The sequence below is a fragment of the Macadamia integrifolia genome, chromosome 10 (genome assembly GCF_013358625.1).
Source record: "Macadamia integrifolia cultivar HAES 741 chromosome 10, SCU_Mint_v3, whole genome shotgun sequence".
Lineage (NCBI taxonomy): Eukaryota > Viridiplantae > Streptophyta > Magnoliopsida > Proteales > Proteaceae > Macadamia > Macadamia integrifolia.
This window is the reverse complement of record NC_056566.1, coordinates 9,341,014-9,367,152: the sequence shown is the minus strand read 5'-3', so window position 1 is coordinate 9,367,152 and position 26,139 is coordinate 9,341,014. Positions and strand designations below refer to the sequence as shown.

Genomic DNA, 26,139 nt, shown 5'->3' with positions numbered 1-26,139 from the left:
CTTGAAAAAATTCTCATGATTGACTTTGAAAAACAAAGCTGTTTTCAGCCAGACAGGGTGCAAGCAAATGCACCAACTTGCCATAACAGCAGATACTAATTGCAGTCCCCTAGGTCCAACATACTTGCACCTAAAGAGAAATGAATTAACATATAATCAGCTATTTAATCAACATTTTGAAGCCTGATTAAGCACCTCATCAACTCCAGGCAACTTGAGCCCCAAGCTTGCAGCTTCCTTTGGTGTTTCAGCCAAATAAACGGCAGCCCAATGTTTGCTACCAAATGAAGTATCATCTGACACAGAGGCTTTACGAGATTTAATAGTCCTGTAGAAAGATTCCCACTCATCATCTGAATCTTCCGGTACAGCATCTACGTTGTTTTCATTAGCAATTTTTTTCCACAGAAACCCGCTCGCACCTTCCTCTTTCAATTTGCCGCGTTTTCTGGTCCAATCAATATGCCAACATAAGTGCTCTACTCTAAGTAGTGTCGATTCCAAATAACAGAGCTAAAGAGCAGAAAGCATACCTCCTTACAGGTTGGTGAGTTTGTAGATATTTCTCTGCATCTGACATTAATTCATTAATTTCACTTGTTACCTGAGATCCTGCCCAGTGCACCCTTTTCTTCCAAGCTTCAGTGCAACAAACATTAGGAGCCTGACTTTCAATAGCTTTATAGAGCATCGAAAGGTCAACATCAGCTCCATCAAGTTGTTCCTGAATAGAGAAAATGAAGAATGGTCCAAACTCACATGCTGAAATCCAATATCTATCATGATTCATAAGTATAATCGAATAATCAAGTAAACAAGTAGCACAAAGGTTTTCTCATGCCAAAGCAGATTGTAATCCAATAACATGCTATTTGGCAATGCATGTCCAATCACCCCATTAAGAGGAAAATTATACCATTGAGAAGGTTAACTAGAGAGGGGAAAAAAAATGACGAATAATAAATGCATAAAAGAGAAATAAAAGAGAAAAGAATATACAAGGGGGGGGGGGGATAAAGCGGAGGAGGAGAGACCCCAGGCAACAACAATGAGTCTATTCCTTGGAATGTTCCTGACGGGCATAGGGTTCGGAGGCAAATTTGGAGATAACAACAAAATAGATGGCAGTCCAAATCTGATCATAGGAGCGAGAGTTGGACGTCCATCTACAAAGGTTACGCTCCATCCAAAGGTGGGTGATGGTGGCACAAAAAGAAACCTTGCCGGCGGTGTCGCAAATGGAGGGGCCCGAGTAGGTCATGTCAACCCAGATCCATTCTCCGCTAAAGCGGAGGATGGATCTTCTAGTAAGCCAGCAGTGGGAGAGGTTTCTTCTAGATGGCAAAAGAGAAGGGGCAAGAGAAGAATTGGGTGGGGAGGCACTCAGAGGCAGCACGCAAAGCAGTGAAGCTGTGGCGGGAAATATGGCCTTTGAACTATATGATTTTGCACCAAGGCGCAAGAGGGGCAGAAGGACGAATGAAGTTCCAAGAAAAGGAGGAAGAGAAGATGCCTGAGGATGAGGCAGTCGAGGATAATTTGTCCTAACAAATGGAAGAAAGGCGGGGAAGATCAGCCCAGACGACCTCAATGAGGGGGAAGTTGGAAGGAGAAGGGATCCAAGCACCATCCCGAATGATAGAGCTAACCTTGGCCAATCTTGGGATCCCCAAGGAATAAGCAGTGTAAGGACTGATTGTAGGGGGAAGAAAAAACTAAAGTCTCTGTATAATTATATAAACGCTAAATGCATGTTTTGTCTTTCTTTATCTTTAACTTCCCAATTGGTCAAGGTATTTTTCTTAATTCTATAGATAAATAAGAAAAACAATTTTCCAAATCAACAGAGATAAGACATTAGAAATTGTTCGTAAGGCAAAATTATGAAAAAGCCACAGATAACTCATTCCTCAATCAAGACATTGAGATTGTGCCACACAAAGCATCAGTCAAACATTCAACTGCTTGCTTTAGCACAACACTACCAGAACATTTAACGAAAAGGTTGAATTTCAATCTCCCCCTCAATTCAGGAGAAGTAAAGTTTGGCAGTAGATGAATCATGAATCTATGTGAGGAAAACTTGTGCTCGCCCATTCCTAAGATGACCTGAGCTCCTCCCTCCCCCCTTTCCAGTGACCTGCTCCACTAGAACTTCCAACCACCCCCTCGTCCCTTCCTTCCCCTGGTTGCTTGATGGTCATGGCCTCCACCTCCACCCCAACTTCGACCTCTTTCATGAGCAACCTCCTCTACCCACTCCCCTAGACTCTCCCTCCCCCTCTCACACTTCATCCTATCCACCCTCCAAAACCCGATCCTCTTGCCTCGATCCTTCTCCTTTCCCCAGAGAAGACCATTCCCTCCATACCTCTGTGGATTACTCTCCAACATGCTCAACTTGATAGGGTCTGTGATCAGCATAGTTGTCATAGTGTGGCCAAGGCGTTGCCTAGGCGCCTATTTGGCATCCCGGCGGAAAATTAGTAGCAAATCGGTCCACTGATTTGCTTGAGTCACAACTGGCGTGCGCCATATGAAGATTGGCATCGCCAAATCGGCGCCATGGACGCCATATCACGATTAGAGTACATAATGTTTGTTTTTTGTACACACTTTTTTTTTTAAAGTTATTAACCTTGATTCTCTTTTTTATATTGTTATTAGCAAATTAGTGGCAGGTGAATTATGCTTTCATACACACCACTACATGTGAACAAGTGTAAAATCCCAAAATCCTCATTCCTTATCCTCTCGAGTCTTCGACTCTCAACTGTGAAATGTGAAACCCTTGAGACCTCGACTATGAACCCTCAATAGTGAAAGTGAAATCGCTCTTTGTTGCTGGCTCTGATAATTCTCGTTACTCTCCGACAAGTAGTTATATGGCTCCGACAGATCACAGGTCATGGCATCCTCATTTTCCAACAGGCCAGGTAAGTCTTTACGGCTCTACTCCTTTTATTCTTCTTCTTCTTCCCCCGACTGTTCTTCCTCTTCTTCATCTACGATCTTCTTCGTCTCCACCTTCTTCTTCAGTCTTCTTCTTCAACTCTGCAAGATTGTAACTACAAGTCTTCAATAATCAATAATGGTTAACAACCAAAAAAATATATATATCTTTAAGTTTTCTTTCGGATTTGAAGGAACCTGATTTCAAATCATTACCAGATTAAAAATGCACTTGTCCTTTTCTTTCGTGCTTCTGCTGATAAAAAATGCACTTGTCCTTTCGTGATTGATTCTTGAATAACATGTTGCAGGTCCCTGTCCTTTTTCAAGGAGTCAGTCACACATTAAATCCTGCTAATAAGTTGATTTTCTATGACTTAACGTATGTGTTAATTTTTTATGTCAATAATTCATGTTGATTTTTGATGTCTTGATGTGGCTATATTGATTTTTGATGATTTGATGATGCTTAATGTTGATTTATTTATGTTATAGGGTATATATTGCAAGACTGTACCATACTAAATAATTTTAGAAAATAGGAAAAATAAAAAATAACACATGGGCGATTTGACCGCCATGGCAATGCCATAACGGGCGATTCATCACCAAATCGATTAGCCACCCCTCCACCACCTTGGATCGCCATGACGTCGTGACAACTATGGTGATCGGTACTCATCTCTTCATTGACTTAAGAACCAGAAGAATGCAACGCCCATCTTATGCTAGAATTTGAGTTGGAAGTTTCAGCTGAAAGACCTCCCACCTCAGTACTTCTCATGGAATGATGAAGGGGTGTCTTTTCATCAAGAACTCAACTACGATTAGGCTCCTCCGCACTGCTCCAACTGCAAATTCTTTGGGTCACCATTCTCAAGGTTGCCTAAAGCTCCAACCCCCCGAAACCCGACAAGATTATGGATATCCCTAAAAACAATTCTACCCAACCCTCCACCATCCCACTCCCTTCCCCTCCATCACCCCTCACAATCCTACCTCCTTTACCAACCATTTTTTCCTTCCTCCATCCCCCCTTCCACCTCTGTTAATCCGTCAAACCATCCCAGCCCCGACACCACCGACCATGCCATTTCACTGTACCCCCCTCCTCATATAAACTTTTTCGTTTGCCAAAATCATAGCCGGGGCCGGAGATGGAGCAGAATTCACTGCCAAAAGAATCGTCAGCAAGCTTCTGCCTCCCATAATGGGCATCGTACGAAGGGCTCTGCTCCTTCCATTGGCCCGTCAATTCACCGTCAAGATGGCAAGGCCCTAAAGGCTACTAGTTCCCAGGAAAATCGTTGCCCTGCCACTTTCGGCTCCTACCTATCGTTGTTGCCTAGCCCTGATCATTGTACCCACCTTTCCCTTTTTGTCGGTTGTTCGGACTCTATCCTCTAACCTCTGCTACTGCCGATTTTGAGATACCTTTTCACTCTCCCCTCCTTTCTCGTAACTCTAACCTCCCTTGTCCTTCAACTCTCCCTTCTTTATTACCTATCCCTTCAAATGTTCTTCCTCTTTTACCCTCCATCCCTACTTCTCCCACCCACTATCCTCTTCTAAGCCACACTAAGCCTTTTAACATTCCTTCAGCCCATCATCTATCTCAACATAATTTGACTCCTCTTTTGTCGCCCCTCCATTCGCTTGGTCCAGCCCTTCAATCCTCGTTGGCCCACATGGCTCTATCTCCTTTTCAACCCATCAACCCCCAACCCACCACTCTCCAAAGCCCACATACTTATCCACCCACTCAAATCAATCTTCAACACATCACCTACAGAAGTCCACCAACAGGTCTCTGCCCCCGCTACGACCCAACTCCTCTATCCAGCAACCTGTGGACCCTTCTCCCCAACCCGCTTATCTCTCCACCAGCTCTCCTTCGCTGGCCTGCCCCAATCCTCTGCAGACCCCTACATTGATGTCTTCTCGCCTTGATAGCTGCCTATCGACTATCGCTCCTGCCACGTCGCCTTCAACATTGTGTGCCCCCGCCATGCTCTCTCTGTTGCCGCCTGAAACTGGTTCCCTAGTGGACCAATTTGCTGCCTCTTCTTCCCCCATCAGGACCACTAGCCCCTGCATCTCAGCTATATCGCATCTGGAAGCCTCTGACATGCCTTCTTAAGCTCCTATGGCCCCCTAGCCGCTCCCTTACTGGGGCAGGGCTTTGCTGATCTGTCTTCTACCCATGTGCTACTCTTCCAACATCATCAGGCATAGGGCCCCGTTCCCATGTCTCCGTCACCACCAGCAAGCTTCTCCCCGTCAACCCCATGCCACGTCGTCTCCAACTACCACCTTGGTCTCGAACTCTGCCTCGCTCGACGTTGCTGCTCCCTACAAATTCGCATTACCGGGTCATTTTTAGTGCCAATTCCTGCTTACAGCATTGGACATACTTACATTGCCTCGCTCCACCAGCTAAGGCAACCTGTTGCCACGCCTTCTCCAACCTCTGGGGGCACCTCTTCTACCATCTACAGCAGCTCCCCCCTTCTCTGGCAGGTCCCCCTTCCTTCCATTTGAGCACCATCACCTCTCCCCTGCCTTCTCTCCCCTTCTAATTCCCCATCGCAAGACACCACCAAAGCCAACCAACCTCCCGGTCCTCCTTCCCCATCCTCAGCCTCTCTAAGGCAGTCGTGCACCCACCATCCTCCCTTATGAATTGTTGGACCATCTAGAATGTTCGTGGTCTCAATTCCTTAGCTAAACAATTTGAGATCTGCACTAGCATCAAGTTCTCCTAGTCCGTACTTTGTTGTCTCTTAGAGACCAGAGTGCCTGAGGCCAATGCTGCGCACATAGCTTCATCTATTGCCCCATCTTGGTCCTTCCTCTCAATTTACTCCTTCAATCTTCTTGGGAGAATATGGATCCTGTGCGACACCACTAAAATCTCTTCCTCCGCTCAATCCATTTACCTCTTTATCTCTAATCCTTCTAATGATATCCCTTCCTTCTTCACTGCCATTTACAGTCACAATAGATCCATGAATCGAATCCACCTCTAGGATGACCTCCGACTGCTTGCTCCCCTTGTTGGTTCCCAGCCTTGGGGTTGGGATACGATTTCAATGCATAGTTTTTTAGGCGGTAAGGCGATGGAGGCGTTTGAGGGTCTTTCAGAGCGCCTTAGTGATAAGGCGGGCATAAAGCGTCGCCTTATCGACTACAGCGTTCCTGTGTAATTTTTTTATAAAACCAATCTATTTGGCTCAAATCCTACTTCAATCCTATTACACATATGTTAAATAAATATTAAATGTTCATATTCATACCAATGTAAGATATTCATCAAGAAAACAAATCAATAAAGTGAATAAACTAAGTTCATCTTCATCAATCATCAATCATCAATCATTAATCATCATAATATATTAACATATAATATAAATACATAATTATGAAACAAAATTATAAATATAAAGAAAAAAAAACATAAAAAATACAAGTATTTATTATACTTACCTCTATGATGCCAAAATGAGTGCCTAAGTCCTAAGGTCATCCACTATATTTCTACTCCTTCTCAAAGCCCTTTCTTAAAACCCTTGACAAAATCCAAACCCTGTTTGTGAATCGTGTTTTTGTTTTGTTTGTTTTGGTTATTTTTGATGGAGTAAAGTTGATCCCATACATCTCAAGTGTTAACAAAACCATACACCTACCAATAAAAAATCTATATTTGGAATCTTAAAAAAAAAACCCATAAGGCGCCACTTCACATAAGGCGGAGCACTGCCTTACCATCTCTAGACCGCATCAGCGCCAAGGCGCTGCTAAGGCGTCGCCTTACCAGCTCCTTAAAAACTATGTTTCAATGTGGTCTGTAATGCCCACAAAAAGAGTGGTGGATCTAGCATCGAACCCTCCTCTAGTAAAGCCTTTAACTCTTGTATTGACGACTCTAGTCTTGATGACCTTAGATGGTCAGGCATCAAGTTTTCTTGGCATAACAAAAGATCTAGTTCTAACCGCATCGCTTGTAAGCTCGATCAAATCTCAGTTAATGAATCTTGGCTCACTTCCTTCCCCTCCTCCCACGCTACCTTCAATCCACCTAGCATTTCTTATCACAACCCCATCTCCCAGTTCATCCACCCTCTCATCACTTTGGCTCCAAACCCTTCAAATTCTTTGACGTATGGTCCTCCCACCCTAGCTTCCTACTTGTCAAATCTGCGTGGCAAATCCATGTTCCCTCTTACCACTCTCATCTTATTTCTTTTGCCCATAAGCTCAAGAATGTCAAGCTTGTCCTCAAGGACTGGAATGTCTCCAGTTTTGGTATCATCTCTACCAATGTCTCTAACTGTAGGTCCAAGCTTGAATCCGATCTCCTCAATCCTTCCTTGACCCTGGAAGAGAAAGAGACCTCCCTGGAGCTGGCTTCTCTCCTGTCTCAGGAAGAAAGTTTTCTCAAGCAAAAAAATCCCACATCAAATGGCTTGACCATTGGGATCCAAACTCTTCCGAGTTCCATAAATCCCTCAAAGCCAGAACCAACTCCAACTCCATTCCCCTTCTTTTGAATAGCAATGGTTCCACCTTGAGAAACCCTACCGATATTAAAGTGGAACGTGAGTCCTATTTCAAGGGTATCTTCTGCCCCCTCCTTCCTCTTCCGCTCCCCTCTCCCCTCTCCCCTCTCTTTATTAACAAATTCATCCCCACCCATCTTATCCCTTCCCTACCAGGAAATCCTTGCGGCAATCCAATCCCACAAGCCTAGCAAAGCTCCTGGCCCTAATAGTTTCAGCATAGGTTTTTCACCTCTTGCTGGCATATCATTGCTGAGGATCTCATCAAAGCCATTAAAAGCTTCTTCTTCAACCCTTCCCAAGTCCTTTGCATCAACCACACATTCTTCTGTCCCATCCTCAAGAAAGACGGCCCCTCCTCCTTGGTAGATTATAGGCATAGATCCTTGTCCAACCCCTTGTACAAGTTCATAGCTCAAGTCCTGGCCAATCGCATCCAAGTAGTCATCGATTCTCTCATCAGTGCCAACCAATATGCCTTCATTGTTGGTCGCAGCATATCCAACAACATCATTCTCTCTAATGAGAATGTATGTGGTTTTGATAAGAAATCACATTCCCCTGCAAAAGATTGACATCCACAAGGCTTTTGACTCTATCAGATGGGACTTCATCTCTAGAGTCCTCCTCTCCATGACTTCCTCCCTACTCTGTCAATTGGATCCATGCTTGCATCTCCCCCCCAAGCTCTCTGTTTTTGTGAATGGCTCTCTTGTAAGGTTCTTCTCCTCTTTTGTTGGCATCCGTCAAGGATGTCCCCTCTCCCTCTTGCTCTTCTGCCTTGCTCTGGAGGTCATCTCCACATCCTTCCAATCCCACACTGATAACCTCCTCATTTCTCCCATTCCCAAATGCAAAGCTTCTAATCTAACCCACTTAGCTTTTGCAATGGCCTAATGATTTTCCACAAAGCTGATGAGGGCTCCATTCCTACCACATGTCCTCTCTCGATCTCTTCGAGTCCCTCTCTGCCCTTCACATAAATCTGCTCAAGTCTCTTCTATTTCTAGATGGTGCCTCTGATTCCTCCAAAGCACGTCTTCTTGAGCTCATTGGTCTCTGTTGCCATCATCAAGCTGTCCTGGAAGGTGGCATCCAAACATCCAAGCATTTGGGTGCCTTGGGTCTACTCTACCCTTCTTCGCAATGACACCCTCTGGACTTGTAGCATCAAACCAACTCCCCTTGGGTTTAGCGGAAGATCCTTCTTGCTAGACCCCAAGCCTTGACTGCCATCAAATCTCTAATTGGCAATCGTATGAATACTTCATTCTGGCTCGATAATAGGCACCTAGCTAAAGTGCTATCCCTGATTGTGGACCATAAATCGGTCTATTCCTCCGGTCTCCCTATATCTTCCACTGTCTCCACAATTATCTCCAATGGATCCTGGAACCCTATCAACATTCACTCTTGGCAATCCCTCAATTCCATTCCTCCCTCTTCTTCTATTGCCGATCAAATCATTTGGTCCCCTACCCCTCGTGATGCTTCTCCTCCTCTTCGGCTTGGAACCACTCTAGATCCCCTAACCCCTCCATCCCCTGGCACAATGTTATATGGTTCCGAGCTCACATCCCTAATCATTTCCTTATTGTCTGGAGAGCCCTCTCCAACTACCTCCCTATCCAATCCTTCCTCATATATCGCCACATTCCTGTATCCCCTGCTTGCTGCCTCCGCTGAAATGGTATTGAAAATATCGACCATCTTTTCTTTGGCTGCCCCTTCTCCGTATTTGGAAGCTTGTTCTCGCCAAATGCTGGCCTGCTCAGAGAATTCCCCTCCCCCTTCAAAGAGAATGGATTTGAATAGATATGACCTTTTCTGGTAAATCTATGCGTGACACTGTTGGTAAGCTAGCGTTTGGCGCAGCTATCACCTATATTTGGATGGAGCACAACCTACGTAGATGGACCTCCAACTCTAGATATTTCGATAAGATTTGGAAGGCCATCTACTTTGATGTCTCATCCAAACTTCTCCCTCCCCCGAAGGACTGTTGTGGACTCCCCAAGAACAGGCACATTGTTGTTTCTTGGGGCTTATCTTAGACTATTTTGTTCTCCCTCCCCCTGCCCAATAGGGTGTATCATTAGGCCTTTCTGGTTTGTATATCCTTCCCCCGTCTTTCTCCTGTTTTATATATATTCTATTCATCCAAAAAAAAAAAAAGTTTTGGCAGTAGAGCTCGTGATGTAAGGTGTTTTACACAAGATAAACAACCCTAGTTGATTCAGCACTCCAAACCAACACTCGGATCTGAATTACAGATCAAGGAACCAAAAACTGATTCTTACAGTCTGAAATTAGGGTCGAACTAGTGATGAATAGAGAACTCACACAAGCTGGCTTTGTTGGACTTCAAACCAGGTCTTAGGCTCTTAGCACAACTAATAAGGTCCTTAATAGACCCAAAAATATGGCTGGAAGCATATCAGTAGGCAGACAAGCAATCAGCAAACCAACCTGGCCAGATTAGGGTTTTGATGGCACAAGGGAGAAACCTTGCGGTTGCTTCAGCAGGCCTTGGATGGTCCTGTGGTTCTGGTCGAAGGCGCCTCCTGGGTCAGGGAATAAAACCCTAAAAGGTCCCTTGATGTAGGACTGTAGTTGGGGAGATCTAACGGGAATCGATCACCTTGCCAAAACCCTGACAATGATTCCGGTCTGCTTTGCTGGGTTTCAATCTGGAATTCTAGATGTGCTTCTGGCCTTCTAGTAGGCTTCAAACAACTCCCAACTCACTCTCTCTCAGTAGTAGCATAAAGGGAAAATAAGGAAATAGAATAGGAATCAATGGAGGGGTTGAGAAGGGGGGGAAGAATGGTGATTGGGTTGCGTATCTCACCCCTCAAGTTTAGGCATTTCACCCTCTCAAATTTTCAGCTATCCCAGCCATAGGTTAACACTCAAATTCAATCTTCAATTCTTCATTAATTCCAATTGGTTGCAGCAGCTACATATATATAGGAGTCAATTCAACTTACAATAAGAAAGTAACTAAAAAGGATACTAACCTGAGAATAGAAACTAATTGACTTTCGTAACAGAAAACTACTCGTTGACCAAGCAAGTGTAAAAATAGAAACCAACCTAAGAAACGAAAATAGAAACTAACTCGTCAAACAAAAAAAAGGAAATTAAACCTAAGCTACTTGCTGAATTCGATGGGACTGTTGGCCACTCTTCTTGAAGCTTCTTTCCTCCACATTAAGGGACAGCTGGATGGACTTCTATAAGATCTTCATTGAACAAAATCTGAAGGAGAAAAGATGCTGCTTGATGGGTGATGGTGCTTTACTGTGCTGGACTGAGGGACCAAGAATGGAAACCAAAATTTTGCCCCAAATCTGGGTTGACTCAATGGACCAAACCAGGGCCAGATCTGGGCCAGGTATGGCCTGATTCGATGGCAAGCCTGGTCCCAAACCAGGTCTGAAAGGGACCCCAAAGCAGGTTCAATTGACCCCCTTACCTACATCATTAGGTATGTTTGTGCCTCTTTTAATCTACTTATTCCTTTGTAATTAGTCTTAGCCAATCTTAGTCTTGTCCCCTGTATACTCCTACTACGAATCTATTTGGCTTGTTATTATAAATAAAGGATGATAGCCACAATAGACAAACAAGATGAATCTATCATGGTCCAGCACAAACTCTTCTCTGATGCGGATCCTTGGTTCGAAATCCGACTCGGATAGCTAATGGGCCTGTCCAAGTGTCACATAACTCAAATCAAGAGAACTATTGCCAAAACAGTAAATAATTTGAAGCTAATGATAGGGTGGCAGACTTGTAATTAAATGGAATTCAAGTGAATGGACTACAACATATTAGTGGGGTTGGTATCCTTGAAAGAAGAGGAAATAAAAGGTAAAGATGGGGGCATAATAGAAAGAGGGATTAAAAGGAATTAATAAAATCTAATAAAAGAAGGAAAATCAACAGCGTCTTCAACCTTGTGCACAAAATGAGGTGCAAAAACCAGTTTCAAACCTGGTGAGTTTTCTCCTACACAACTAATCAGATTCCCATGAAATTTCAGTCGAAGAATCTTACTTCAAAACCTTATTGATTCCAACAAACATCAGGTCAGAAGATGAAACAATAATCTCAGGAAAAAATCTGCAACATGAACCTGGCGATGAAAGGAGTTCCAGAACTGAATCTGAGTTTATAACTCGCGACAGATGAATCAATTGGGAGAAGGGATCCAGGGTATGAATCGCCTTAGAACAATGAGTCTGTGATGCAGCATTGAAGACCTACTCAAGGAGGAAGAAGAGGGTCGACCATTGTGGCTAGTATGGGTCAACCAGGCCCAGATTTTAGGCCCACTGTTTGGGCATGGATGGGGTAGTTAGTTTCTAAAATTAGTTTCTAATTTCAGTCATTAATTAGTTCCTAATTTCAGTCTTTAGCTAGTTTCTAATTCCAGTATTTGTATTTCCTAGTTTCTATTTCCAGATTTGGAAACTAGAGAACTTGCTTTTATTTAGCTTCTGTTATTGTAGCCCCATCGTTATTATAAATAAAGGAGGGCACTCACACTACAGCCCACGATTTTTATGAATGAAATAAGCTATGCTGCTGTTTGCTCTTTGGAGTTTGCTTTGTGTGTGATCAAAGTGGTGGACTGGTGTTTGATACGGTGACTCTTTGCGGCGTGAAGTCCAAGAGGACTCTTCAAGTTTTCTTTCTCTTCTTTTCAAGGTTCTACAGGCCAGGTATTGATCTGATCTTATTTTTTACTTTCTGGTTTCAAAAAACCCAGATTAACTCCTACCGTACCGCCCCTGAACTGATCTAAGGATCCAGTCATCTGATGGCCTTGCTGTTTGGGTCAAGTGTTGCCCCTGTTGAATGAGTGGATCGACCTCAGTTTGAGAGTAATCTGACCAGGGGTTGGGCTGCTAGGTGGAATCGCCCTATTCTGGCCAATTGCAATTTCTGCCTATATCTGTGACTCGATTTGTGTTGGTTGTTGATGAATGATTGCTGATCCTATTCTTCACTGATTTGGACTCTTAGTTGCTGATCTCAGCCCTTAATCTGCTATTTATTATTTCACTGATTTGCTGAACATTGAAATCGATAGAGCTGATCTTTGCTCACTCAATTCAGTTTTGTTCTTGTTCTGTGAATGAAATTATTGAGTGATCTATTGGGTATTCTTTAATTAAAAGTTCCTACAGTTAGGCTTGGTTAGACTCCCTATCCTAGTCTACATTAAGTGGTATCAGAGCATGGCAGAGAATAACCCTATGGCTGAGATGAAGACCTCCATAGACTCTCTTACGGGCATGTTACAAGCTATGAGGACTGAAGAACTAACTATGAGAGCAAAGCAACAAACCCTTGGTGCAAGGATGTTGGCTGTAGAGATCCAACAACAACAGCCTACCCATGGTACTCATGTACCATTTGAAGTGGAAGCTCCTATGAACTCAGTTACTTAGTTGGCTAACAGGAGACCTAACCCTAATCTGAGAGGATCACAAAGGGTTCGTGTAGTGCAACCTACTTTTGAAGAATATATGAGGCGTTATTTAGACACTGAACAACCTACACACCAGAGATACTCAGGAGATTCACAGGAAGTCAAGCAAGATCTCAAAAGGAGTACGACCCGTTGTCCGGTTCACTGAACTGTTGTAGGAAAACTCAGCAATGTCGAGGAGGGAAGGCCATGTCTTCTCATAATCTCGAACCAAACATCTCAACAGATTTCCCAAGCTTCTGTTCACCACCTATGTCTGTCCGTCAGTCTATGGATGAAATGCGGTTGAAAAATTCAGCTTTGTATGAATCTTGCTTGGAGTTCAATCTAAACGGCCTATTGATCTTGTGTCACTTCCACCCCAAGCTGGAGTTAGCATTGAGGCTAATGAGTTTTTACGCCATATTACTGAGGTGCATGCTAACGTCCAACGACGTATTGCTGTAACAATGAGGTGTATAAGGCTTCAGCTGATCGTCATCGGCGTTATGTGTAGTTCAAACCCGAGACATGGTGATGATTCGTATCAATCCTGAACGGTTCCACACTGGTGTTAACACTAAACTCCACCCACGGAAGATGGGTCCCTATAAAGAGCAAAAATGTATAGGACCTAATGCTTATGTGCTTAAGTTGCCTGATGATATGACCATAAGCAATGTGTTTAATATGGTTGATCTTCACCTTTATGTTGGGCACATTCGGATGATGGAGACACCGAGCAAATGTTGAGCTGCCGCAACTGAAGCCGTCTACTATTGATGTTATTGAAGATGTCTTCGATGATAATTACAAGACTACTCGTCGTGGCACTGGCTATCACACTTTCCTTGTCAAGTGGAAGGGTCATCCTCATAATGATTGTACTTTGATCCAATCCAATGACTTCAAAAGACTTGATCCCGACTTGTATGAGCACTACATGTCCATCACCTATTCGTCAGAGACGAATGTTTTCAAGCCAGGGAGAGTTGATGCAGCATTGAAGACCTACTCGAGGAAGAAGAGGGTCAACCATGGTGGCTAGTATGGGTCGACCAGGCCCAGATTTTAGGCCCACGGTCTGGGCATGGATGGGGTTGTTAGTTTCTATAATTAGTTTCTAATTTCAGTCATTAATTAGTTCCTAATTTCAGTCTTTAGCTAGTTTCTAATTCCAGTAGTTTTATTTCCTAGTTTCTATTTCCAAATTTGGAAACTAGAGAACTTGCTTTTATTTAGCTTCTATTATTGTAACCCCATCATTATTATAAATAAAGGACGGCTCTCGCACTACGGCCCACGATTTTTATGAATGAAATAAGCTATGCTGCTGTTTGCTCTTTGGAGTTTGCTTTGTGTGTGATCAAAGTGGTGGACTGGTGTTTGATCCGGTGACTCTTTGCGGCGTGAAGTCCAAGAGCTCTCTTCAAGTTTTTTTTCTCTTCTTTTCAAGGCTCTTTGCAAGGTTCTACAGGCCAGCATTGATCTGATCTTATTTTTACTTTCTGGTTTTAAGAAACCCAGATTAACTCCTATCGTCCCTGTACTGATCTAAGGATCCAGTCATATGATGGCCTTGCTGATTGGGTCGAGTGTTGCCCCTGTTGAATGAGTGGATCGACCTCAGTTTGAGAGTAATCTGACCAGGGGTTGGGCTGCTAGGTGGAATCTCCCTATTCTGGCCGATTGTAATTTCTGCCCAGATCTGTGACTCGATTTGTGTTGGTTGTTGATGAATGATTGCTGATCCTATTCTTCACTGATTTGGATTACAATTCAGTTTTGTTCTTGTTCTGTGAATGAAATTATTGAGGTTTGGTTAGACTCCCTATCCTAGTCTACATTAGTCTGTGGCTTGAATATCAAGGTCAATCGATTTGTAGTAACGATCCGACAAAGCTTTCCCTGAATCTGATGGAATTATTCATTCACCAAAAAAAAAAAAAAAAAGGGTTACATGCCTATTTATAATAAACAGAAATTAAAAACTTCCTAATCAAAATCCAAGACTGAAATGTAAATAAAAATCTCCTAATTACTTCCTAAAACCTTGAGTAACCAAAAATAGAAACACAATGAACTCAAATTGGAAATTCCCTACTTGTCTAATAACTACCCAAAATAAAAGATTACAAATATTTCCCAAATAAAACAAATCATAAATATTTAAAATATCCTACTGAACCCAAAAACCAATTGGACCCAATTCGTCTCGGTCTAAATTTCCAGAAGGGTCAACCCAATTCAACCACAATTCTGCATCATCTTCCCATCATTCTCTTTTACTTAGCAGGTACTGGATTCAGATCCTGATTTGTTACAGAGCTGATGCAGGAGCTTCTGATCTCAGCCATGGTAGTAGTCAACAGTCAACTACAGGTTGATATTGTCTTTTTTAGTTTCGGGATCAATCTTTAGCTCAGATTTACTAGTCGGGATATTGAAGTAACACTGTTCATGGCCTCGAAGTTTTAATTTTGCAGGGGTATTACTGTCCTTCATTTGTACTATATTAAGTTGTGGCTGTAGTGGCAGAGATTAGATGAGATATCAAAGGCTACAGTCGTTACTCATTAGTAGCGGTAGTCAAATTGTAAAATTACTCAATATGCTTGCGGAAACGAGTCATTGTAAATATCTTTTTAAGCTTAACTTGGAGTAGAAGGGTTATTCTTAGCTATTGCAGTTCAGCCCAGTCAACAGCCCCTTGGCAGAGTTTGTTGTCTTGCTCTTGCAAATCACTTTCCTCTTTGGGGTATTTTTCTGCTGCATTGTGAGGTCACACCTTCTGCTATTTTCCTTTCCCCACCCCCTTCTGTTATTAAAGAAAATCAAACCACCAAACTTTAACAATGTCTGGCCAATACAAAGAGGACAAGCTGTCTAATCTCTCATTTTGTTAACAAAAGTTACTTTGTATCAATAATGAATAAAACGAACAATGGAGGGTTGCTTGCTCCACTAATAAAAGAAATTAACAAGTTAATCCCAAAGGCACAAGAAGATCAAAGATCAAACCACCAGACACAGATGCTAAGAAACCCAATAAAATAAAACCTGGAGCAACAATACAAGGATTACCAAAAGGCCTTTTGTAAGCATAACCAAAAGCCAAAAATGCAAGTAGGTGAAACATTTATCAGGAACCAAACATGTATCAAGAACAGGAGTTGTTACTCAAAATTGAAGAAAGAAGCAGACCAACAAATGGGCACTCTCTATCTCTAGTTCATCAAGCATAGCTTCCCATTGTTCTATGAAAGTTCTCATTTCAGCAGTAACAGCCTTCTCCAACTATGCACAAAAGAACAACAAAAGATTAATTACAATACATTGGCAAAAATCAGGGATAAAAGCAAAGGTACAACAAGTTTTGGGACGATACTAACATCATCCCCATGAAGAGTCTGAGCCAACTCTGCCCGGACTTCACTCTCCACTTGTGCAAGCGACTCCTTTTCAAGTGATTCTTGCGCCTCTGCTGCCTAAAAATTAGAATGAGAGAGAAAGAAAAGCCATTGCAAAGTAGATCAAAGGAATAGAATAAGACGAGGAGAGAATAATACCTTACTCTCAACTTCTAAAAACTCAGCAATTATCTCGTCTATTTCTTCATCGGTCAAAGGTACCTAAACCAAGAAACCCATCACCCTAGAATTCGATTCACAAAGCAATTCAAGTAGCTAAGAAGCTCCACATCATATAACATGTCCCAACTCCTAGGAAGCTGTCTTCGTTACTCTCGATGCAAGTCTTTGACTGTAGATTACTAGATCAATAGTAGACTTCGGTACCTCATAAAGGACTACAAAATTTCTATAGGGAAAATATAATATTAAAAGATCATAATAAGTACAACCTTTGTATTTCCTCTTATTTTTTTTGTTCTTCAAGACCGACCCTAAAAATACAAACAATTCCACACTAACAAAGAGGATGGGAATACTCTTGAACAGAAAAAAGTGAGGGGGGGGGGATCATTGTTCATTTCTGCAATCCTTTCTTTCAGCAAACCAATGAATAAACTTTTTTTCTACCTTAAAATCTGCAAGCCATCATTCAATACTCATTGTGCGACAAGGACTGTATTTTCTAATAAATATATTTAAAAAACAAACAAACAAACAAACAAAGGTTTCGGTCCTCCTCTAAGGAGATATACAGTCCAGAATAGCATTCAATGCTTTAATCGCAGAAGAAACAAGTATAGGAATAAAGGAAAACAGAGATACAAAGCACATGCATTTAATAGGTAACTGAATAAAACAATATAACAATTGGAGGAAAAAAAATTGAGCAAAAAGCATGCCTCAAGATGAGATTCCTCATCATGTTGAGATGATAATTCGTCCTCATCCAAATCATTGTCTGTAAATGAATCACTAGAAGCACTTGCCACATCTTCCACTTCCTCCTGTTGTTCCTCTGTTCCATTCATGGTGCAAGCCCTACACATTTATAAATCTGATCAGCAAATTGATAGATCCAAAAATGTCCGACTACATAAATAGATCAAATATAAAAGAAATACAAATTGAAAGCAAACTCCCATTAAATATTCCATGTAAACATAAAAAAAAATTTACAAAGGCAGATTGTATACAGCACAGTAGTTTATATTGTTAGGATAGTAGTACATAAGGATTTAAGCGTATACAAGAAACTCTATGTGTCTATGTCTTGAGCTGTAATATCCAACATTAGAAGAGCATATTTGTCAAGGGAAACAAGAATATATAGAAACACCACCCCCAGACCCACACATGAAGCCATGATTCATCTCGACTCTCCCCAAAAGTGTTAGGTTGCATCTACTATGTTCAAGTTCGCAAAGCAGAACACAGCAAGCTTGACACGAAGTTACTGTTCATGTGAACAGTAACTTCGTTAAGCTTTTCCATCAAAAGATTCATACAGCTGTTCTATATTTGGTGGAAAGCAATCTCAAGAAGAAGAGCGCCAGCAACCATCAAACTCATGGATTTAGTTTCTATTTTGTGTGCTTAATTTAGTTTCCTCTCTCTTTGGTTACCCAATTGGTTTCCTATTTGTAACTAGGCTAGCTTCCTTTTTATGTTTAGTTGTTAGATTCTAATTTGGTTAAGCTTGGTTAGCAAGTTTGACTCAAATTAGAAAGTCTTACTTCAGTCAATTAGTTTCCTTTTTGCTATTGCTTTATGTCCAAGCTATGTAACGCTATTTAAAGCCATTGATCATAATTAAAAAAAAAAAAAAAAAAAAAAAAGATTGAAGTTTATGAAATTGAGTGTTTACTCATGGCTGAGATAGTTGTTGCCTTGAGGGGTGAGATGCCCCATTCCTAACTCTCTTCCATCCTTCTCTAATCCTCCATCAAATTCCTTTTCTTCTTTGTTTTGTCCCTTTAGTTTTGAGTACTGTAAGATCATTATTAGACTTACAATCACATCAGAACGATTGAAGATCAGAAGGCAGCCTTGCAGCCAAAATCGAGCCAAACCTGTTAGAGTTTTGATGTACCATTCGAGCCCTCCTATATTCTAGCGAGGAGATCAGCTTTAGGCCCTTTTTTGAGGGTTGTTCAGGTGCATCTAAAGGGGAACTCGATCAGAGTTTGGAGGCCATTCAACGCCTGTAGTTGCTGCTACTGCAGAACTCCATAATGTTTCCTTTTTCATTCCTCGAGCAGAACTTCCCAACCAGCCATCAATTGAGACTCATCTTTTGAAGGATACTTAACATCTTTGAAGAGATCTTCATTTCAATTTTGAGGATCATCCGAACTAGTTTCAAAGGAGTGGTCAAAAGTTTCCTAATTCATGTCGACAGCATATCTCTCAATTCAACCTTCGGAATCGTCTCATCTTTTGACGGTTTGTTGACCCATATAGGACATTCATCTACTCCAAGTTTCAGCTCCATCTGAGCTACAGTTTGTGGGTTCTCAATTTTATCCTATTTCAGCCCAGATTTTCAGATCCTTCCTGGGATTGGTCCTTTGTGATCTAGTCTTACATTATGTTTTCATTGATTTATGTGTTCTAATATTAAAATTATGTGTAGAGTAGGTTATATTTGAGAAAGTAAACAACAAAAGTACGTTATTGTATTGCGTACACTACCAACCTAGGTACAAAACCAAACTACTATTTTGGGTGTGTTTATTTACGATCTAAAGGTTCCGATATTCTTAGAAATGCCTAATTAGGGTTTCCCTAAAGTTTAGGGCCCAAAAAAAGGCCCATTTGACCACCAAAATGACCAGCCAAAACGTGCAAAGTTTTAGCCAAGTTTCGATCAAAACCGAAATCTAGAACCTTGGGTAATAGGGTTTGAATCCACCTGCAGTGGTGCACTGAGCAACGGCTTTGAATCCACCAGAAGCCATGAAAAGAATTCATTCTTCCACTAAGGAATCCACCTTAACCTTCACTTGGATCCACCAAGACCAAGCACACTATATCAACAGCAACAACTACTGAATCAACAATCGCCGCCGAAGTGTCAGAAAACTGAACTGATATATTTTTCATCAAATTGTTAAGGACCACAACTCACAAGCCTTTACATCTATTAGTAGTGCAAGCTATCCCAAATAGGTTTGTATAAGGAATGATTCCAGATAAAATTACCTCCCCCCACCCCAAAAAAAAAAAAAACAACCTATTTAACTAGAAGATTGCCATTAGGGATTTGAGATAAACTGGAGATAGTTAAAAGATATGTATACTAGAGTAGGGACTAGTGTAAAAACTGTTGGGGGTAAGGAAGTGAATTCCCTAGTGCAATTCAATTACATCAAAGCGCAGCTCTGAGCCCGTATTTGTTTCAGCTGAATATAGATGAAAAATATTAAGATCAGATCCCAAAAAAAAATTGGGTGAATTTCTTATTCACTCAACAAAAAAAGAGAGAGAGATCAGAACCCTTGGAGCTTGCTTTTTGATGATGATATTATTTTGTTGGAAAAACCAAAAAAGCAGGGATAAATGTAAAGCTATAATTATGGAGATCAATCTTGGAATTAAAAGTTTTAAGTAGAACAAAAACAGAGTACATGGTGTATAACTTCAGTAACAATAGAACTAAACATGGGATAGTGAAAATTGAAGATAAAGAGATACAACAAAGTGAATTTTAGCTACCTAGAAACAATCATTAATAAAGAGAAATAGAGGATTATGTTGCACAAAGAACTAGAATAGGTTAATGCAGATCAAAGGAACTCAGAAGTACCAAAGAAAGAAGCATCAGATTTAACTCAAGAGTCGACTCGGTGATTCAAGTAATACCTCACCTGAGTCAACTCAGCCTCTATAGCAGTTTGCAGTTCTTGGCTCCTGGTCTGGTTTGAACCAATAGTTGGTTCACTTCTCTCTACATTGTGAGGTTTAGTTAAGATTATTATTTTTATTATTGCACTGCAGAACGAAAGCGGGTGTGGCGTTTTTTGGAAATCCCAGAACAAACGGAACCATAAGCCACTGTTCTTGGGAAAGCACCATCCAGATCCACATTTCCACCTGCATCGTCCTCATAATATTGTCTACTAGGGAATTAGGCGAAGCTAGCTAACTACGTTTTTTAGCGGACTCAAAGTGACTTTGAACTAGGAGTTCCTCAAAGCACACAATAAAGAGTGTCGTCGGCGACTCTGGTTTCAGGGGAATCTTCAATAGTCTTCTAGGATATGTCAAGTAGTTATAAGTGAGATAGATGTGTAGCTAACCTCTAAAACTAAGCCAAGACCCACCAATTGAAGGGTATCAAAAGGTAACCAATTAGATAGCAGCGCCGTTGGGAGAAAGTGAGAAACAGTGCCTTTGTCGGCTTAGTCTCTTAGCAAGTCAGGTGCCTTTGTTGGCTTAGAAACAATCCCCTTGATAAGCGCTGGTTAAAGTAAGCTCAATTCCCAAGAGAAGCAAGCGCTATAGAAAGCTTTGGTAGGCTTTTTTTAGTGAATGATCTCAAACAAGGGGCACTTCTAAACTCAATTGCTCTATGGCACATCACGGCTATCCCTTTCAGGCAGGAACATAGGACTGGGCCTACCCTAGGTGCAAACCTAGAGGGATAACCCAATGGAAACCCCCCTGTTAAGTGGATATGGCAAGCAATAGGCAGTATGAAGGGCTGGAGGAGCAATAATGATTACAATATTTCCCTGGACAAACTTTCCACTTTGCCTTCCTCCTTTTTTGAAACAAGAGAAAGAGAGTAGCTAGGGAAATCTTACACGAATGCACTCCTATAGTCCCCTCTCCTAAGCATTATAGCTAACCAATCTATCCAATTTTTCATACACCTTTATTCCTTTTTTTTTTAAGTAGATTTACATTCATTTCTTGTAGTAAAAATCATAAACAATTGAAGCAACGATGACTTGGGCAAAAGAATGGACGCCTTTTAGAAGGCTATCCAAGACTTGGGAGACGAATCTTGTGGATTGGGCAGCGACATAAAGAGCGCCCATTGAGGTGCTCAAGGCTCAGATCCAAAATCTTGTGGCTGAGTCCATTGTCCTAAAGAGGGTTGGGGCAACTACAATTAGGAGGCTCTTCACAAGTGAGAGTCCCTAAGCCACGATGCTAAAATGACACCAGGGATGCCAAAGCAATTTGAATTCCTTTGGGACAACACTACAAAACTATAGAGCCTACCAGTATATAAGATAAGGCTATCCCTATCCCTATTGTAATTGAGGGAAAACAAACGTTTAAGTGATTGTACCCAGAAGCCCACTCTGAACATTCTTTTGAACAATGTAAAATATACCAAAAGCCCTCAGTCTATCCAGCAATGTTTTGAATAGAGGTTTGAACCGGAGCCAACAAGTTCAATCGAGCATCGTAACAAGTCTAAGGTTACAAAAGCATTCGCCGACTTCGATAGGCATAGAACTGCGAGCAAATAGAGCAGAGAGCTTACTGTTTCTTTCTATTAGAGTCACATGCTTGTTGTAGTCAATCCTAAAGGGAGAACCTTGTTGCTTACCTGATATATCCCTGCACCCTTGCACAACTTGTTCTCCAAGTGTTAAGGCATCGATTTTGAAACCAACATGCAAAGGTTCAAATCCTTGCTAAGAGAAGAGAGAGAAGGCAAAGACAAACGACAGAAAGCAATCCTTCCAACCAGCCACTCTAGAAGTTGTAAACCTGCCTTTGTTAGCAAAAGCATCACTCCCTACCAAAGCATAAAAATCTTCTTCCCCTGTTACATAAGAGACATCATTCCTAATTCCTGTTCATCTGCTCTAACCACTTCCTTTTTCTTCTAGAATGGACTCGCTTTCCACCATCGCAACCTCTACGAAGATTGCGACGAGCTCAACTTCCCAACTGAAATACCTGTTGATCTACACATTCTGGAATAGCGGGAACTCAGATCACTCTTTACCCGGCCACTCACCTCAATAGTAAGCTTACCTTGTGCAAACAACAAACTTAATTTCACTAAGTTAGCCCTCACTCAAACAATGGCCATCTAATGAGGGATAAAACACATCTACGAGAAACCTTCTTTCAACAACTCTCGCTTCTGAGCTAGGATAGCGAAGCTAGCTCTTTATTTTTGTTATCGTATCATTCCAGTTTAGCCCAACTACGAACAAGAACAACTAGCTCCATACCTAGCTCACTCGAACAACAGTTCCCCGTTCACTACGTGAACCGCTACGCCCCTCCAACAAGCAGGTAAACCAGTTGCTTAGGAAACTAACATATGTTAGAGGTCCAACGAGATGAATATGTGATTACAATTTTGAAGCAAGATGATGATTAGATTAGGATATATAAACATGGACAGAAAATAACAAGTAAGGAGGGCTTGAATAACTTTCAACCATTAGTGTGATGGTGCTCAAGTTGAGATTGAGTGGAGTAGAAGGAAAAGGTCAAAACTCAGCCCAATTTTAGGATTAGCTACTCAAGAAACAGTGATCTGGGTTGCCGATTTGTGAGTGGGATGTCCTTTTTTTTTTTTTTTTTTTTTTTTTGCCCTTGGATCCGTGTAGCCGACCCCATTCATTTGGGATAAGGCTAAGTTGTGTTGTTGTTGTTGTATACTCAAGAAACAATGACTGACTTTCAGGCATATATGCTGTGAAAACAGTCCTATCACATACCTGAAACAGTTTGTAAAATTAATTAAAAAAAATATGATTTTATGAGGGGAAACAACAAAGGATTATCAAAACAACATCCAAAACCTTATCCCAACTTAATAGGGTCGGGTACATGGAGATTCCAAGCAAAGACGAGCACGAGAATCCATGCAAAAACGATTGACGGGTTATGGCTAAGTATAATATGTGTCAACTATCAACCTAACACACCACTACAAATCAGCCACACGGTTATAAGGACAGACTATAATAAGGTACAAGTTGTCTACCTAATGTAAAATATAGATCGGTCAAACCAAAGCGTCATACATGCATCACGTCCACCACCAAGACAATCACTCAACCTACTTTTATGAAAGGAGGAATGAGATAACGAATTCTTGACAGCTCTCTAAGCACGAAAGAGATAAGCAATACAATACCCCAAAAACTAAACATCCCATATGCCCCAAAAATCATACACCCACCAAAAAGAGGTCTAAAATACAAACCTCTCTCCACACCCCTTCCTTCTTGAGGTCTAGGCAACAATCACCTTAGTGCAAAGCGCCCCGAAATGATGTCAAACCAAGTCTGGCACTAATTTATGACAAATATCGTTTAAGTAAATGATAAGATATTATTCATAAATAAGCACACACCCCCAAATGAATCTAATAAACATAGTTAAAAATTCAAATTCCAAAAGGATAAAAAGTCAAATCCCAAGTTTAAAAACAAAAACTGAATTTTTTGTTGTGGGGGAGATTTTCAACTTTCAAATGCTAAGGTTTTTCTCAAATCTAAAAATTGCATAAATCTTATTGTGATAGACCATCACTAAAAATCAAACCATCACTAATAACCACAAGAGAAAGTTGTCGGAATACCTGCAGAACACTGATGGAAGAAAGAGAAAAGAAAAGAAGATACGAAGATAGAATAGGATATGACCAATAGGCTTCACCACCGGTCCCAAACCAAGGATTCACCACCTTGGGTTGCCACTTGCTTCACCACAAGAGCCAGTCTCAGCATCACCATCGAAAAGAAACATCCAATTGATCAAAAACCAAAGTCTGTTGGCAACATGCCCCCTCCTCTATTTATTGTATTTTATAGCTACATCGCAAAAAATAGGAAATTCTTTAAAATAGAAAGAGATCCTTTACAATATGACAGCTCTCAAAAATTAGAAAGTCTAAGGAAAAAGAAACAACTATGTAGCAATCCTAACTAAGCCTAGAAGTAACTAACATTAGAACTTGAAACTATTATAAAATAGAAACAAAATACTTAATCCCATATAGGCCTTAAATTGATAATATTTGGGCTTATAGAATTGGTCCATAATAAAACTCAAAATTACTGAATCAATGACCCATATAACCGATTTGAGACTGGAATTTAGACCTAACTTATTGGACCACGAATATAACTTGACCTAAACAACTGAACCAAACCACAGGTTCATTAGTTAAGAAATGTTGAACAATAGTAGGGGAAAAGTATACATTAAGTTCAAAAGAGTAAACTGAAACTACACAATGTTTGACTATCCTATAAGATGGCCATCTGGATGATGACCATAAAACAACTCTATAACTATAATCCTTCACAACATACCCATCAAAACAAAAGAGGATTTCTTCACATATTATTAGCGATAATCACAGTATACGTCGTAATTTCTTTCCATAGTCCCAAAGATGCAAATTCCATAGTAACCTGTCACGAACTCTGGAAGGTTGAAATGGCAATGATGTAAAACAAGCTTGACATGATGCACCCAACAAAATACCAAATAGTAACACCAACCCAAACATTACTCCTCACAGTGAATGAACAGATAAAGCAGAATTCCATCCAAATTTTATTCACTGTACACTTGCTCGCCAAAACAGATTTCTCTCCCTCAACAAAGGTTTATAAATACCATCATAGAGGAATTGCAGTCTGACTTCACTGCGTCAATTTCCTGTGCAAACCCCCCCCCCAACCAAATAGTTCTAGTAAGAAAGAGTGACAGCACAGACAAAACGACGGAACCTCCACTGTTATCTAGACAATTCCTTCGATGATAAGTTGGTGACAGATTACAAGAACATTACATGGGCTTCAATACAGCTGATGGAATCATAAGATTGATCGATAGGTATCAGTCTACCAGAAGCCCTTCCAGCAAAGTTGAGACAACACATCTCCAGTCAGACCAAGCGAAACCCCATGAACTGTCGAATTAACTGTCAAGCTCCAATCCCTCTTCCCCAATTAAATCATAAACGAACTTCCATAACTTGGTTCGTAAAATTAAGAAGAAAAAACAAAAGGCAAACAATGAATAGATAGAACCAACACCTCACGATTAAAGTAAACCCATCAAATAAATAAATAAATAAACGATAGAACCAGCTCCATTGACAAAAGAAAACCAAAAACGATTACATCGAAAAACAAAAACAACTGAAGCAATCATATAGTTATCGACTTAGCTATTACAAATGAAACAGATATTATGATCAATTGAAGAGTTTACAGTAGAAACATATTAAGGGAAATAATCCAAAGAACAAATGAGAATGGAGAAAGATACATGAAGCAGGCTCCACTGGATTCAGAAGAACTTCGAGCGCGGGACATACCTGTAGATTCTAGGGTTTGAAACGACGGCAGAAATCGCTAATCGACCAGGTAGAGAGATTTGTTTTTAATATTTTGATCGATTTGAACAAGAGAGAGAGAAGGAAATATTGAAATTATGAACCTGTGGCGGGGTATTTATGAACTGAAACGCGCGCAACTTTTCCCCTTCTCCGGCCTCAGTTTCGAGACAATCACGAAATACACGATGCAAGAGAAACGGGTTACGGGGAGGAAGCGTCCAAAGGTTCGTGACTACTGTGAGTGTACATGTCTTATTACTGTGGGCCCTATCTTATGACTTATGTCTACGTGGACTGCCCAGAAAGATGCCTTTGACGGGTTTGTGGTTGGTGGAAGAGTATAAAGAACAGTTAAAATTGGGAAGAAATACTCCTGATACCTAACTTTTTTTTTTC

At 41.1% G+C, this 26,139-nt stretch overlaps 1 protein-coding gene across 6 annotated transcripts in view; it reads right to left on the bottom strand.

Annotated features, from left to right (window-relative positions):
• The window catches only part of LOC122091867 (protein CHROMATIN REMODELING 20), a 76,098-nt gene extending 50,159 nt beyond the window's left edge, over positions 1-25,939 (bottom strand). For 2 of the 6 annotated variants that reach the window (XM_042662066.1, XM_042662071.1), the window contains exons 1-7: positions 25,674-25,832; positions 17,306-17,444; positions 16,563-16,625; positions 16,386-16,481; positions 16,198-16,290; positions 534-724; positions 196-448 (exon numbers count right to left, since the gene is read on the bottom strand). In XM_042662066.1, the coding sequence (XP_042518000.1) occupies positions 196-448; positions 534-724; positions 16,198-16,290; positions 16,386-16,481; positions 16,563-16,625; positions 17,306-17,444; positions 25,674-25,720 (882 nt within the window). In that variant the 5' untranslated portion in view covers positions 25,721-25,832. Of the gene's footprint in view, positions 1-195; positions 449-533; positions 725-16,197; positions 16,291-16,385; positions 16,482-16,562; positions 16,631-17,305; positions 17,445-25,673 lie in introns of those variants that run through there. The other 4 variants (XM_042662070.1, XM_042662069.1, XM_042662068.1 and 1 more) reach the window with 4 other exon arrangements.
• Between the last annotated feature and the right edge of the window lie 200 nt (positions 25,940-26,139).